The sequence below is a fragment of the Barbus barbus genome (assembly GCF_936440315.1).
Source record: "Barbus barbus genome assembly, chromosome: 10".
Classification (NCBI taxonomy): Eukaryota; Metazoa; Chordata; class Actinopteri; order Cypriniformes; family Cyprinidae; genus Barbus; species Barbus barbus.
Window position 1 is genome coordinate 24,788,090 of NC_136738.1, and position 17,146 is coordinate 24,805,235.

Consider the following 17,146-nt stretch of genomic DNA (forward strand, 5'->3'; position numbering starts at 1 on the left):
CATGTGTATATTCTATTATACATTTTATTTATTAGTTTAATATTCTTGCACCAAGGTTTGTAATTACACTTTTGTCTTTCTCAGCAAACACACTTTCCACGCCTTATCCCGATCATCACCAGCAACTGCACTTCTAAATCTGTGGCTGTTCGAAGGTAAATTAGCACTTCTTGAGAGAACTGTTTGCAAATCTATTTTTTTTTTTTGCAGAGCATAAACTAGAAAGCCATTGTCTTCTTATACAAATGCTTGTTCACTTTCACCCCATCAGACGGTGTTATGAGTTTTTAGACCTGTTATTGCAAGAATGGCAGACACACACTCTGGAGAGGTGAGTGGAAAATGATTGATGTTGTATTGAGTGAGTTTTTGTGAAGTGCTTTTTGCTCATAGAATTTAGTATGTGTATGAGTCTGTGTTTGTGTTTATTCCTTCTGCGGACAAAACTGTCACACCCTCCCTTTCCTGTTTTTGTGACATTTAACTGGTGAAAACATGTGTTACTTATCAAAGCTCGGCTGAACGGGCAACTGATGATTCTTTTCGCGGGTTGAATTGATGAGCCAGGGATGTGTGGCAACCATGCGTCCCAGCCGTTTCCATGGCAATATAGCCAAGAGCTCTTTTAAAAGGAGGTCTGGACTCCCCTTATCCTCTCTTTCCCACTGTGCCGCCTTTGGAGAACTGAGAAAAAGGTCTGGCGTCTGGTCCAGAAAGTTTCAAAGGAGACAAAGTGAATTCACTGTTGGTTCTGCAGACTGTAAGAAACAGTATTCATCATGTTTCCCTACTACCCCAGACATGTGGCAGTTCTCACTGAGACCATCAAGAAGGGGATCCATGACGCTGACTCAGAGGCCAGATCTGTGGCCAGAAAGTAAGTCTGTTTGCCTTTTTGTGTTGTTTGGTTAGATGTAGCGTAAGCAGTACTTTGAGAGTGAGCAGTACATTGCTTGATTTGATAATGCATTTAACGTTTATATCAGTCTTGATCATTAAAATGTCTGTTTGGTTTATAGGTGTTACTGGGGATTCCATGGCCATTACAGTCGAGAGGCAGAGCACCTGTTTCAGGCATTGGAGTCTACCTATCAGAAGGCCCTCCAGTCTCACCTGAAGAGTTCTGACAGTATAGTGTCTCTACCACAGTCTGACCGCTCCTCATCAAGCTCACAGGAGAGCCTCAAGTAAGACATGCACACATTTCACTTACCACCATACATGAATTGGTACAGAATATTTAATACAATAGCAAACATTGTATCTGCATTGCTGTTTTGACTACATTTTCACAAATAGCTGCATATACTGTACACTGCCGTTCAAATGTTTGGGTTAAGATTTTTTTTTTTTTAAGAAATACATTTTTTTGTATTTATCAGTGATGCATTAAAATGATTAAAAGTGACAGTTAAGACATTTATAATGTTACTAAGTATTTCTATTTTAAATAAAAACTGTTCTTTTGAACCTTCTGCTCATCAATGAATCCTGAAAAAAAGTTATCACATTTTGCCCAAAAATAAATATTAAGTAGCACAACTAATTTCAACATTGATAATAATAAATGTTTCTTGAGCACCAAAATAAAAACACTATTAAAAAGATTTCTGAAGGACCATGTGACACTTAAGACTGGAGTAATGATGCTAAAATATATTAAAATAGAAAACGGATATTACATTTTAAATTTTTAGATTAAATAATTGCAGCCTTGGTCAGCAGAAGAGACTTCTTTCAAAAATATTTTGCCAAACCCAAACATTTGAATAGTTGTATATAACCATTTAATTAAGTTGTTTTATACATTAATGTTGTCTCTGTGGTGTCTGCTATCCCATGCTAACAAAAACTGTGAGTAATGGCTGTCCCTGTTGGAATCTGCGAAATATTTGCCAGTTGGCTGACGGACCACGTGCACAGATTGATAACTGTGTTTTCTAGCATGTTGAGTCTCCTCTGGATATAAAGCAGTGATCTCATCTTCAATATTAGACTGCATTATCTGTTACACTGTCTCCTTGTTGTTCAGAGGCAGTGAGTTCATCTTGCATTAGCACCAGTGTGATGAGCGACAGCTCTAATGATCACAATCTGCCATCAAAAAAGAGCAAACACTGCTGTGTCATAATCACAATAATGGAAAGAAAAAGCATGACAAGAAGGAGTTACAAGCAAATGAATGTTGTAATTTGATTATTTATGATTTGTAGATTCAATCAATATTCACACTTGCTTGCTATAGTAAATTAACAAGTTTGAATATTCTGAGTATAGTTTTTAATGTTATTTTTTATTTAATTTTTTTGCTATTAAATTCCTAAAAGAACATAGTAGATTCACTTTCCCTCTTTGTCTTGCAATAAGTGAGTATGGCTGCGTTTAGATTTCAAAAATAACTTTTTTTTTTACCTAGATTTTTACTGTTTTAGGTGAAAATCTATTTGACACAAATATTGGTAAAATATATTGAAACTTGTCAAAAGGCTGAAAGATATTCAAATATATATTTTTGAAATTACTGATTAATTTAATTTTATTCTAATCATACTGCTGTTGCTAAAATCTTTTTATCTGCATTTCCTGCAGTCGCCCGCTGACAGTGAAAGGTGTCATTGGAGGACCTGTTACAAGAAGTAAGTAAAGTAACACTTTTTTGCAGCTGCTTAGCACATATATACAAACATGCCATATTGCAATCTCAGTAACTCTTGCCTGTGTAACATTTCCTCAGGTAAAGTGATCAGCTCACGGGTGTCCTCAACCCCTGGTGCCCTCCAGCGTTCCCGCAGTGATGTAGACGTGAACGCCGCCTCCAGTGCCAAATCTCGCATGTCCACCGCAACCTCCCAGTCTCCCTTCAGCTCCGCTGCAGCTCTGCCTCCAGGCTCCTACGCCTCCCTGGGTGAGACCCCATCACACTCGATCCATCTTTTCTCCTCTTTCATCCTTAATTAGGAATTTTAATAAAATAGCCATAAAAATCAGTGGCTTTTATGGCTGCAGCAGCCCATTAATAAAACTGATGGACAGCATAGATGCTATTAAGCTGCTCTGTGATGAGGAACAAACGACGAGTGTATGCCACAGATTTATTATCCATTGAGGGTTTTTTTTTTTAAAGAAAGTTTAGTTTAGTTATTTTAAGGATGAGAATAATATTTTTATAAAATGATTGCTCTGACTTGTTGACAAATTCTATTGACAAATTCTGATTGGGTAAGACTATGTGTTTGAAGTAACTTAGAAATTACTTCCTGGAATAGTAGTATTATTAATGATAATACAATTATTTATTCAACATAATTTCTTGGCTAAGTATTGCTTACATTTTCTTTTCTTTTTTTTATATTATTTTTTTTTTAGCTACATTTTCCTTCATCATATTGCTTTCTGGCATTTTATGAAAGCAACAAACCAAACCTTTTGCACTAAAGTGTAATTTTTTTTTACTTTTGTACTTTTGTGGCTTATTACTTTCTCAGTGCACAAGGGAAGGTTGAAGCTTAATAATGCAACGGTCTTCGTGAGAAATGTTCAGTATTCGTCCCAGAACTCACCACTTAATGTTTGACCACTAACTTGCTTGTTACTTTTGTCTGTTAAATCTTTTCTCTGTACAGTTTTCTAATCCCATGATTCCTTAAAAATGATCAAAGAGATTTTATTTCCTTACCTGCAGTCACACTCACTAGCTCCCTTGTGCTTCCATGCAAGGTCCATTTCTGAGCAGATCCCTGTCTTCCACGCTTCCATGGGCTTAACTGACTCTAACCTCTGCCTCTTATGCCTCTCCTCTCCTCCACCCTGCACTCCCCTGCTTTTGTTTTTGTGTTTTTGCCCCAAAGACGGTGCACCTGGTAAAATAGATGGTAAGAAGTATGTGTATATGTTTGTGTGTGAGTGTGAATGTCCACTCTCTGTGCTGTCGGAGGGATTTGAGCAGTGTTTTTGTCCCATTTGTCAATAAACAACTGTACACCTGGTGATCTGACTATGCTAGTGGTTTGCATGACCTGTTTGCATGATATACAGTATTGGAACAGTAAAGACAAAACTGCTCTGTTGACTTTGGAGTCAAGACATATACAAATATGATTAAAAGATTAATATGAGACAAAACTACAGAATGTCACATTTTATTGAGTTATTCAACACAGATGTTTTTCCAGCTAAGAAGTTTTAGAGTTTCATCCCTCTATCTGATGTGAGCATAAGTATTGGAACAGTTGCCTCACAGGTCTTTCTAAGTGATCAGCTGTGTCCTGTTGCATTAATTCTTCAGATATTAAAAGCAGGGAATGTGTTGTATCAGTTATATCCATTACTTCTGTATTCTGAATCTTGCATTCGATGATGACACACACAAACCAGGATGAAGATGAAGGAGCTGACTCTGAGAGAAAAGCAAGCAATTTGGATGCTAAAAGAAAACAGGAAGTCAATTAGAGCTATAGCAAAAACAAAGGGCATGGAGAAATCAAGAGTTTGAGAAAACAACAGTAGTTGATGACAGACAAATCATAAAAGCTGTGAAGATGAACCCTAAAAGACGTGTCTGTAAAATCACTTTTCAAGCTGGGCTGATGCTCTGACAATCTACTGTCCTCAGGAGACTTTGACACAGAATTACAGATGCTACACAGCAAGATGTAAACCTCTAACCAGCACCAAAAATAGAAAGGCAAGATTAGAGTTTGCAAAAAAGCACAAAGGTGAGCCAGAAGAGTTTTGGAGCTATGTTTATGGACCGGTGAGACAAAGATGAACCTTTATCTAAGTGATGGGAAAGCAAAAATGTGGAGAAAAAAAGGGAACTGCAAATTATCCTAAGCATACAGCCTTATCTGTAAAGCATGGTGGAGGTGGTATCATGGCATGGGCATGCATGGCTGCCTCTGGAACAGGCCCTCTCAACTTTACTGATGACTTAATGTATGATGACAGTAGCAGAATGAATTTAGAAGGGCACAAATCCATCTTGCCTACCAATATTCAAGAAAATGTCACCAGATTCATTGAGAAGTGCTTCATATTGCATCAGGACAATGACCCAAAACACCCTGCCAGTTCAGTCAAGGAATTTATAAGGGCAAAGAAATGGAAAGTCTTAGATTGCCCAAGTCAATCTCCAGATTTAAATCTGATTGAACATGAATTTCACCAGCTGAAGAGGAGAGTAAAGGCAGAAACTCCCCAAAACAAACAGTAATTGGAATTGGCTGCATTAAAGGCTGGGAAAAGTATTTCAAAGGATGAGACCAAGAGTCTGGTGATGTCTATGGGTCACAGACTCACTGCTGTGATTGTACGCAAGGGATCTGCAACTAAATAATAGCTTTTAATCTTTTACATCTGCCTTATGTTCAACTGTCCCAATACTTATGCTCACATCAATGAGTGGGATGAACTCTAAAAGTGCTGTTCTTTTTATTTGGTAAAACACGTATGTGTTGAAACAGTTAATAATAAAATGTGACATTCTGTAGTTTTGTCTCATATATTCATTTTTTAATCATATTTTCAAATGTCTTCTGTTGGCTTATTTCACAGCCAACAGAGCAATTTTGTCTTTACTGTTCCAATACTTATGGAGGGCACTGTACCCCCCCCCCTTCTTGACGATAAATAACAGACGGGGGTAATTTGAGATGAAAATGGTCCCTTGTACTTCATATTATCTGTTGTGCCATTTGGTTGTTGAAATTAATTGGTCAAAAGTGTGGGAACCATGTATACAGGTGTGTTTGGTTTAGTTTGAGTTCTTCTGAGGTTAGCATAGAGCATATGAAATTTCATACAGGAAATTTGTGTGAAAAATCAACTCATTTTTTTTGGTTTACAAGAACACAGTAGATACGCTACTGTTCAGAAGTTTGAGGTTGGTTGATCAAAAATACAGTACAAAGTAAGATTGTGAAATATTACTGCATTTTAAAATATCCGTTTTTATTGCAGCCATTACTTTAGTCTTCAGTGTCACATGATCCCTCAGAAATAAATCTAATATATTAATTTGGTGTTCTAGAAACATCTTATTTTTTATCAGTTTTGATAACCGTTGTGCTGCTTAATATATTTGTGGAAACCATGATGCATTTTTATGAGTCTGATGAACAGTTTTCAAAAGCAGCATTTATTTGAATCTTTTGCAATGTTATAGATATCTTTTCTGTCACTTTTGGTCAATTTAATGCTTCCTTGAGGAAAAATAGTATTAAATTCTTTCCAAAAATGAAATTTTATTGACCCCAAACTTTTGAAATTTTTGATAGATAGGTTTGCTCAGAAGCTAATAATATTCTGTGTTCCACCAGTCATCGGTCTTCTCAGTAGAGCATGTCATGTAATTCTTTTTAGTCAGTATATTTTGATTGTTTTCATCAGGGAAATCTTTGTTTGTCCTCAGTATCCCTTGTTGTTTAAACCTTTCAGTCTGTCTCTCTTTGTGTCAGTCACTCTACATCTCTTCCTTCCTCTCAGGCATTTTAACACCTCTTCTCATGCTCTGTTTTTTATCCCTACAGGTCGTGTGCGGACGAGAAGGCAGAGCTCAGGGAGTGCGGTCAGCGCCAACAGCACTGTTACAGACAGCCGTGGTCGAAGCAGAGCTAAAGTGGTCTCTCAGTCCCAACGTAAGTGTCTGTGTGGATGGATTTTTTTTTTTAAAGAACCATAGCATGATATTATTTATGATCTACCATGGCTTTACTACTAAAAGCTTTAGTGTTATATTGTGTATATGTTGCAATGTTAATGTTTGTTAGTGAAATTAACAAACACCATTACATGGCTCTCTTTATTCTGATTAGTCATTATGCTGTCACTACATTCAGCTGGCACATATATTTCTTTATAATTGCCACAAAAACTGTATATTTAAGTTGCTATATACAGCTATGTTAATTTCGTGTTTCATATCACTACAGCTATGCTAATTTCATGTTTCATATCACTCCACAATTTCAATTTCTTTCTTTTGACACAATAAAATAATCTCTAGCCAAATCAAAATAAGAATTGGCGGCCTGTATTTAGGAACATGATGATTATTGTGTTCCCTGTCAAAAAATAAAAAAATATTCTCACTGATGATAATAATAATAAAAGAAGAAAAAAAAAATGTATATATAAAATATAATTTGTTTATTATAATTTTTTTTCGTCTTTTATTATTATTATTATTATCATCAGTGAGAATATTTTTTTATTTTTTGACAGGGAACACAATAATCATCATGTTCCTAAATACAGGCCGCCAATTCTTATTCTTTTTTTTTTGTTTGTTTGTTTTGTGGGGGTTGAAATAGTACCTAGACATGTTTTCATGAAACTCACCTTCCTAGCGTAAACAGATTGAAGCTTCAACCTTACTGTTACAGATACAGATAAATAACTATTGGTCAGCCACCACTATCATCTTCCTTTTTGTCTCTGTCAGTTTTGTATTTAATGTTTTCACATCCCAGTTTGGCATCCTGCTGAATGTGGAGTTTATTCCACAATTACAGTTAAAGCCACTATTTGGCATTAACTGTGTAGACTGAAGTTTCTAGAGCACGAATAAACAACATCTTGCCTGATGCATGCTGGGTAACCATGCGTCACATCAAGTGTCTTTTGTAACTGGCTACTTTTCACCTGTCCGTTGCCTCGCTCCCATACACAAGGATCCAGATCAGCTAACCCCACTAGTGGTAAGCCCCCCGTTCATCAGAATAAAGCTGCGTTAATACCCTCAATATGAACCCTGCATGAATTACACGTCTACCATAATGTTGCATGTCCTGCTTTAGCTTAATCTTTTTATTTCTGTTCAAATAGAGGTCAGACATTATGATAGTTGGGTATTTGTTTTTGCTTTGATGTCTGTCTGTATGTGTTTGCAAATGTGTCTGTAGCTTGTATTATGTCACGTCACCATGCCTGTAGAGATTACTGTTTTCCCTGCAGCTCGAATAGACCTTGGATCCAAGCTCACTCTGTTTGTCTGTCTCTTTGTTTGTATGTATTTCATCAGAGCTGAGGTCTCGTCTTCATATATTTGGATACACATCTCATTTTTCTTTGTGAAGATTTTGTTCACCTAAATCTGAGATTTTTCTTGTCAGCCGAGCCATGTGAATAAAGGAAGGCTTATAGACAGCATTAAAATAAATGCTCAGATTTAGTTTTCAAACCATTGTTGGGCAAATACTATTTAACATAATTCAGAATTTTTATGAGAAAACAATGTGTAACGTTATATATGTTTTATTCTTACTTTTGATCAGTTTAACCCATCATTGCTGAATAAATGTTCACCCCCAAAAAAAATATACGTAACCCATACATTTGAATGATAGTATACATTTTCTTGCAATCATGGTAACATTAAATCATCAAATAATGTAAACAAACAAAATAAATTTGCCTTATTTTATTTATTTTTAATGTAAATTTTATACTAAGCAGAGGGGACCCAATGGCAATTGCTAAATAATCAGTCACCATGTTCCTTATAGTAGTCCTGATATTATTTCCCTTTGCAGCCGGCAGCCGATCCAGTTCTCCAGGGAAGCTCTTGGGACACGCATATGGCAGAGTTCCTAGAGCCACTGCCCCAACAACTCCCTCAGACAAGTACTCAAGGATCCCAAGAAGCCAGGGATGCAGCCGTGAAACCAGCCCCAGCAGATTGGGCATAGGTAGGGGCAACACATTTTTACATCTCCTGTTTAACAAAACGGATGTCCACATACAGTAGACACTTCATCGGCATACATAAAACAACTTAATTACAAAACTCAAGTGGACCTAAACCAGTTCCTTGAGGAATTCCTTAAGAATATGCATTACAACATAGAGATTGTTTGCTACATTTTGATGGAAATGGTAGGACCTCGTGGTAAGCATGGATGGCAGGAATTCTCAGAGCTTATTTGCCAAAGAAAGAAAACTTTCTTAAATTTCATTTGCTGAATCATTGTTCGCTGCAAATCCCATTAAATTGGACCAGTGCAGATAGACAGAATGTATTTTCAGTGTGTGAAAGAAGCTCAGCATTCATTTAAATGGTTGATGCAAGTGTTTATTCCAAAACAGGCTCACTGGTTACTCATTGCTGTCTTTTGTATGTGATTTATTTACCTGTTGTTGAATGATGACACGGCTGACTAACGGCTTTCATTCTTCATCAGCTTTTATGGGTTTGTTTTGAGGTCATTGTGTTTGTCAGACTTTTCTGAGAAATGTTTGTGTATGTCCTTTTAAAGATCTGACCAATAAATCTTCAGACAATTATTTAACAATTATTAAATTGACAGCAAGTTATCTGTAAAACAAGAAGCACAAAACCATTTGTTTTTACAAAACTGAGGATATTTAATTTTTGTAATGCCCACAAGTTTATTAAAGGTGCAGTAGGAGATCTTGGAAAATGTTAACTTTAGCTTGATAGCACTGAAAGTGAACGTCCCTCCCTCCCTACAAATCACGTCCAACGCCACGCCCCCTGAACACACGAACATGACCAGATCAAACGACCATTACTATAATACATCATGTGTCATTCACTGGTGAGAATACTATATAGTACAGTTAGTAAAAGTACTACAATACCAGGAAAGAAGGGCAGGTTGTTGATGTTTGCCTGCCATTCTTGCTCTGTCTGCACGGCGCACGTGATCACGTTGATGACGTATTCTGTCTGCGCGAACCGGGTGCACAGAAGTATACAAATACATATGTTGACAGGCATGTAGGAAAGCCAATCAGCGTTTTGATTGGACGAACATTTCTTGGTCCTACGCCTTCCACAGAATATATAAATACATTTAGACCACTTAACTTAATGATTGCTATCGGGATGTGAAGAGACTTTCAACCAGCATAACACAAAATGTTTCTGAAGACAATCACCTTTTGCACCTTTAATGCTTAATGCAGTCTTTTGTGTGTATGTTTTTATTTAAAGAGGCACCAAGCAATTTTTTTACACCTAAATAGTGTTTCACTTTTTTAATATTTTATTTATACATGTTGAGATGAAGATTCCAGACTTTTTCATGGCCTAAAAAAAGATTCTTGAAGTGGCGTTCACACTGACAACGATTAGCAGTGACAAAGTGGCCAGAATTCATTTGTTTTCAATGATTTGTGGCGACATGAGTGGCGGTGACGGTTATCAATATATTTAATCACATGACAACATAAAATGTAACTTTATGCGAAAGACCAGTGATGCGATACAACAGCTACCAATCGGAATGAAGGTGTCCCAGCACACCCATCACCTGTCAGAAACTGTATGCAGGTATATAATTTTTCAAAAGTGATGCATGGAAACCTGTGTCAGAAATGGTCAGTGTTGATTCATGAGAGTTTGATTCATGAATTGATAATCATTTGTCTTGTACATGACATGATTCATTATGGACTGCTACAATTTATATACCAACTTTCAAATTTAAATTTATAGCAGCAAGAAAACTTATTTTTACTTATAATACATTATCATTCAAAAGTTAAGGGTTGGTAAGATTTTTTAAAATGTTTTTGAAAGTCTCTTATGCTCACCAAGGCTGCAAAAAAATTGATAAAAAAATGCAGTAATATTGTAAAATATTACAATTTAATATATCTCTTTTCTATTTTAATATATTTCAAAATGTAATTTATTCCTGTATTAGCAAAGGTGAATATATATATATATATATATATATATATATATATATATATATATATATATATATATATATATATATATATATATATATATATATATATATATATATATATATATATATATATATATATATATATATATATATATATATATATATATATATATATATATATATATATATATATATATATATATATATATAGCAGCCATTTCTTCAGTGTCACATGTAATCATTTTAATATTGTTTACAAGTGTCAGTATAAAGTGTAAGGCTTTGGTTGTTTGGTCGTGTTTGAGAAAACATATAAATCTAGAGATATGCTAAATTACTTGGTGCACCTTTAACACTGCATGTTCAGAAACTCCTTAAATGTTGTCAGTCTAAAATGGTTAACCTTTCTAAAGCAGAAGGACCCCAGGAATGGCCAACCCAACCCCACCCTCCCCCCTCTTTCTCTGACTCTACGGCCTCACTAATGCCCTAACCTGTGTTCTAACAGCCAGGCTGTGTGGTAAAGCTCTTCTTCCTGCCACTTCTTCCTATCGCACGCTAGCCCGGAGCAGTCGCATCCCCCGCCCCAGCATGAGTCAGGGGTGCAGCCGTGACACCAGTCGCGAGAGCAGCCGCGACACAAGCCCCGCTCGGGGCTTCACTCCTCTTGGTGAGTAAAGCACAAAAGTGGCTGATGGAGTCAAAACAACAAAAACAGCCAATACTTTCCAAATCGCTATCACAAACCTTCTCCCTCTGATTCTGTTTGGCCTCAATTTATGGTCATTATTCCTAGTATGTGGCATATGAACTGTTGTTTGCTTGCCTCTATGCATGTGCTAATATGTTCTTGAGGTGCTTTAATAATCTGTGCCGCTGTGTCTTTGAGGTTGTAAATACATCTAGTAAAGGTTTGGATGGTTTGATCGTAAAAATGGATTTATATGGCATTTTGTATTAAATTGTGAATAAAAACAGCTGGTCTGATCTTAACTGATTAAATAATTTTCAGGGAGGAACAATCACAGCAAAGTATTGCAATCAGTGTTGTTGTTATTGTCATCTTAAAATATTAAAAGTACTTAGTGTTAATTGAAATGAATGTGGAATGTAAAATAAAATCGATAAAAGTAAATATTAAAAAACATTGAATCAGAAATGTTGCCTTCACAACTAACTGAAATAAAATAAGTTTAAGATGAATTACTGAAATTACTAAAACAAAAATGGAAATAAAATAAATTAAAGCTAAAATAGAAATATAAAATAAAACTAAAACAAACAAAAATTCAAATGAAAAATTTAAAATATAAAATAAATGCTCATTTTAATATTAATATATACTAATAATGCTAAAATAACACTGATTGTAATGCACATTGCATTGTGTATTCATTGCTAATCTGCTACCAGCATATGTGAATGTGGTCTTTGGGAGATGGATAAGTCTACGGTCTGTTTCACACTCGTGTAGTGACTAGTTATGTTTCGCATATTGGATGTTTCGTGTTGCTGCCACGGATGGTGATCTGTGTTTTAGTGTAGCACTAACCGTCCCTGGGGTGTCACCCCTCTTCCTGTCCCCTTGCAGCCTCCCGACGTCATTCTCGCTCCACCAGCGCGTTGTCCACGGCCGAACCCGTGGGTCAGTCAGGTGACCAGCATGAACCCTCCCCTGGCCCCCCCAGACAGGGCCAATAACAAGCATGCCTTCATATTTTATCTTTTTGCCAGATCAAGATACAACCTTCACATTTCATGTCATTGTTAGATGTAGATGCGAATTATGTTCGTTTGTGAAATTATATTTCCAGTGTCTTTGCTCTCTTTTCTCACCATAAACATCAGCATCCATCCTATTTGAGGTTGATTTATTTGCATTTGCGTTTATCTGCATCATATGAAGTTTTGTATTCTTGCCATATCCAGTTATTTAAAAAAAAAAAAAAAACCTTTGGTTTGCTGTTGTTGCTGGTAAAGATTATTTTATTTGGCTTTTTGTGCTGTGAGCATTTAATTTTTTGGAATGTTTGAATTTAATCATTGTTTTGTGGGACCCATAATTCACATATATTTGGCACTTGATTTTCCAAGAAACTTCTTTATTAAAGCAGTATGGTTCATTTATTTACTTATTTATTAAATTATCTTCTTACTTTTGATCATTGTAGCTTTAAAGGTGAAATGTGTCATTTCTGGGCCACTAGTGCCACTAAACAAAATTTCAGTCTGCTGAACTGGGCAAATATTATGACATTGGCTCAACTAATAGCATCAGTTTGGGAGAGGCCTATCGGATTGGTAAACTAATGGCGGATGGGTGTTTAAAATTCTGAAATTACACACTTTCACCTTCTTTGAGTTTTTAAGCAACCATAATTCTTTTTCTGTCCTTTCTGAACTTGTCTCATGTTATGTGTTGGGTTGTATTAGACTGTCTTGATTCTCTCAATCTCTACATGTCAACCTCAATTATTATTTTTTTTGTCTCTCTTGCCTAATTAGTTGAAAAAATGTTTATGACATGACTTTGAAGTTATATCGTAGAAGGTAAGTATTTAGTAATTCATCGTTTTCCATTCTCACTGTCTCATTCTGTGTTCAAACCCTACAGATCGCTTTGGCCTGATCCATCAGGCTCGCATTTCTGCATCTGTCAATGCTATGAGGGTGCTGAACACTGGCACAGAAGTGGAGGCTGCTGTGGCTGATGCTTTGGTAAGAAGTCTGGTCTCCTCTCACAGACATGAATAGGATGAACTGAAATATTCCTCATTCTTATTATCTGATCTAGGATAGTGATTCTTCTCTATGGCTCAACTATTTGTCACATGTGGCCCTAAAAACACCCACAGAAAAATATTTTAGGAAATGGAAGTGTTCATTGTGTGGGAAAAACCCTTTTTATCCTTGGATGTCAACTGCCTAGCTGTATTATGAGGGTGCAATTTTCAGATTATGTCTTTTCTGCAACAACTCTGCTCCCTTTGAAATCTCTGCGTCTCTTTGCTCTTCCTTTCTTGGTTGTCTTCAGCTGTTAGGAGACTCCAGGAATAAGGTAGTGCCTCTGTTTATATACTGCTTGTATTTCCATTTTTATTCACTAATCAGAATGACTTCCATTGTGGACTGTCAAGAAAACATTGAGCATTTTGTGCACCACAAACATTTGCGCTTCTTTCATTAATTTGGTCAATGACCATCTCCTCTCCACAGTCCCATCATTTCTTGCACAAGCACCACAAGATGCATTTAATTAATTTTGCTATCAATTTGACATTAATCTCTTCATTTTATTATGTTTATGTCATCCAGTGTTATTGCTTTGGAAAATGTATATCATCATTAATTCACATGTGACAACACAGCAGGATTAAGTTGTAAGAAGGGCAGATGTTATGCATCAGCATGACACATTCCCTTTGCTGCATAAGTAGATGTAATTACCCTGCGTACCATGCTCTTCACTGACGTCATCTGCGCACACTGTACTAATGACAGGGACTCAAGTGTTTGTTAATGCATTGCCAACTGCTGGAAATTGTCTGTGTCCGATTTGAATTATTCATGACTGCCGCAGCAAATATCTGAATTGTTCCTTCACGCTCCAGTGCTGTGGCAGCTGAAGAGCTCAAAGGTCACATACACTGGAAGCTAAAGTTGCTTAATTCCATTTACAGAGTTCAATTATTTATGGGAATGATAACTGAATTTTACAACCAGGTTCACTGCCGAAAAATCCAGCAAGTGCAACCAAATCATTAAAGTGTGTTCGAAATTAAAATGACAACTAGTTGTTAATATTTTGATGCATTAACAAATTGTAACTCTCTTATATCCCTCTCTGCCGTAGTCAATGGTAGTTTACTAAAAAGGTGCTTTAATACATCTCTCATCGATAGATTGTTTTGTCAATAGTTGGGGTTAGTAAGATTTTGAACATATGTCTCTTATGTTCACCAAGGCTGCATTTATTTGATCATTAATACATTAATAGAAGATTAGTGGTGTGAAATATTATTTCAAATAAAAATAATAGTTTTTATTTTATCCATGATTCTTCAGAAATCATTCTAATATGCTGATTTGCTGCTCATGAGACATTTATTCTTATTACCACAGTTGAAAACTGTTGAGCTCTTTCATATTTTTATGGAAATCATGATCCTTTTTTAAGTATTCTTTGATGAATAGAGTTCAAAAGAACAGCATTTTTTTTGTAACATTACAAATGTCTTTTCAGTATTGTTTGATCAATTTAATGCATTATAGTGAATAAAAGTATTAATTTATTTTCTCTTTTTTTTTAAGTCTTACTGATCCCAAACTTTTAAACCGTAGTGATCAGGTTAAACTGTTGCTTTCATGTTGGCTTCAATGAGCCAAACTATTGTTAAGATCATCACAAGTTAGGAGTGACCCTTGCATTATTCTGTACACACAGAAATCAATATTTTAGAGGATTCATTCCCACCTTTATACGTGGTTCTCACTCTTAAAACTTTGCAGTGTGTACTTGGCCGAAAGTTCCCAAAGTTAGTGTTAAACGAACCTAAACCCTTGTTATTTTTTTAATGCTGCATGGCTTTTCCATATCAACAGCGTACTTGCTATATGTTTGAGTAATGCACGGTAAATTGTTGAATGAACTCCCTTTGTTGGTCTTCTGTTCAACTTCCCGTGAACCTGCTAATCTGCTCCATGCTCTCCTCAGCGCAAGCCTTTGAGAAGGAGGTACGAGTCTGATGATGATGCCAACAGTGACGCGTCCAGCGCCTGCTCAGAGCGTTCCTATAGTTCCCGTAACGGAGGCATTCCTCACTACCTGCGTCAGACAGAGGACGTCGCTGAGGTGCTAAACCACTGCGCCAGTTCCAACTGGTCCGAGAGGAAGGAGGGCCTGCTGGGTTTGCAGAACCTGCTGAAGAGCCAGCGCATTCTCAGGTGGGGGCCTTCAGAGCGGCACAAATGGTTTTTGGTTGTTTGGTTATTTTTTTCCAAGTCAGCAAGTGGAAAGTAGTCAGTCAGTATCTGGCAAGTTTTCTTTTGATGCTCATTTAGTGTATTTTTTCATTGGCTGTTCTAAAATGATGCATATGCAAAGTCCCAGTTGGCTTGCAATTGCTTTTTACGGTCTTATTCTTATTGCGAACAGTCCTTTAATCATATTTGTGTGTGTTTCAGCCGTGTGGAGCTCAAGAGGCTATGTGAGATCTTCACCAGGATGTTTGCTGATCCTCACAGCAAGGTAACCTGTGTGAGGAATGCATCCTTTCCACATTGCTGCTTTGATCACACTTAATCTATTTACGATGGCTGGATTAATGGTAGCGTTCCAAATAGAAGATTGAAGGATTACTTTAAAATGCGTTGCATCATGTGAAATTATCCTAAATTAATCATATTATAATAAACTAAATAAGTAGCTTTCATCACTATGGATTCTGTTAAATTCAGCATGTTTGTCTGGCAAACAGTGTGTTTGTGTTGAACTCGAAAATGGAATGAGATTGCACTAATGGAATGTGTTTTTTCCTGTTGTTTGCATGGTCTGCCTTGATGTGGATTTTAACCATAGAGAGTAAGTGGATATTACAAATACCTGAACCATTTTGTTATATAAATGGATTAATTGTGTTCTATTCTTACATAAATGGGTTTATTCTTAATATACATCACATTAAAACCAGCAACAGTGTATTAAACCATGCTGTCTGTTAAGGAGACATGTGCTATCATTTTATTATATTATTATAAGTGATCAGATTTGTGGCCAGAAGAAACTGGCAAAAAAAAGACACCTCATTAGATGTACAATGAACAAAGAACTCCTTGAATTAGAAGAGTGGTTCTCAATCAGGGGTCCGGGGACCACTAGGGGCCTCCTCAAATTTTCAAGGATGCGTCAAGATGACTTTACATCAATTTAAAATAAGACAAAACAAACTCGAAAATAACTACAAATCCAGATATTTCTTATTTTATTTGCCTGTCAACAATGGATTTGTTTGAAAGTATTAAAACATTCAGAATCGTGAAATCTAATTATTTTAATTTTATTTAGAATTGATTTAGTTAGTTATTACGGTAACGCTTTATTTTAGGGTCTCTTAACTAGTTGCTAATTAGCATGCATATTAATAGAATATTAGCCATTTATTAGTAGTAATTAAGCACATATTAATGCCTTATTCTACATCCCTAATCCTACCCAATAGCTAAACTTAACAACTACCTTACGTACTATTAATAAGCAGCAAATTAGGAGTTTATTGAGGGAAAAGTCGTAGTTAATAGTTAATAAGTGTTCCCTATTCTAAAGTGTTACTGTTATTACTTATCTCTACATAAACGTTTTGAAGACAGTAGTTTGTCATTACAGCAATGTATTAGAACCTATTAGCAGCGTATTAGCACCTGTTATCCAGCAACACACTTAAAACCTTGCCAAACATCCATTGTGGCATCAGTATTATTTTTATTTTTTT

General features: G+C 36.1%; 1 protein-coding gene across 3 annotated transcripts in view; it reads left to right on the forward strand.

Moving 5' to 3' along the window:
- LOC306876243 (CLIP-associating protein 1-A-like) overlaps positions 1-17,146 on the forward strand; it is a 71,922-nt gene that overhangs the window by 41,429 nt on the left and 13,347 nt on the right. For 2 of the 3 annotated variants that reach the window (XM_079427253.1, XM_079427254.1), the window contains exons 7-18: positions 85-155; positions 272-331; positions 800-877; positions 1,020-1,187; positions 2,590-2,636; positions 2,735-2,905; positions 6,528-6,635; positions 8,532-8,687; positions 13,273-13,376; positions 13,693-13,716; positions 15,373-15,602; positions 15,843-15,906. In XM_079427253.1, the coding sequence (XP_079283379.1) occupies positions 85-155; positions 272-331; positions 800-877; positions 1,020-1,187; positions 2,590-2,636; positions 2,735-2,905; positions 6,528-6,635; positions 8,532-8,687; positions 13,273-13,376; positions 13,693-13,716; positions 15,373-15,602; positions 15,843-15,906 (1,281 nt within the window). Of the gene's footprint in view, positions 1-84; positions 156-271; positions 332-799; positions 878-1,019; positions 1,188-2,589; positions 2,637-2,734; positions 2,906-6,527; positions 6,636-8,531; positions 8,688-11,166; positions 11,329-13,272; positions 13,377-13,692; positions 13,717-15,372; positions 15,603-15,842; positions 15,907-17,146 lie in introns of all 3 variants that reach the window. The other variant, XM_079427252.1, reaches the window with a different exon arrangement.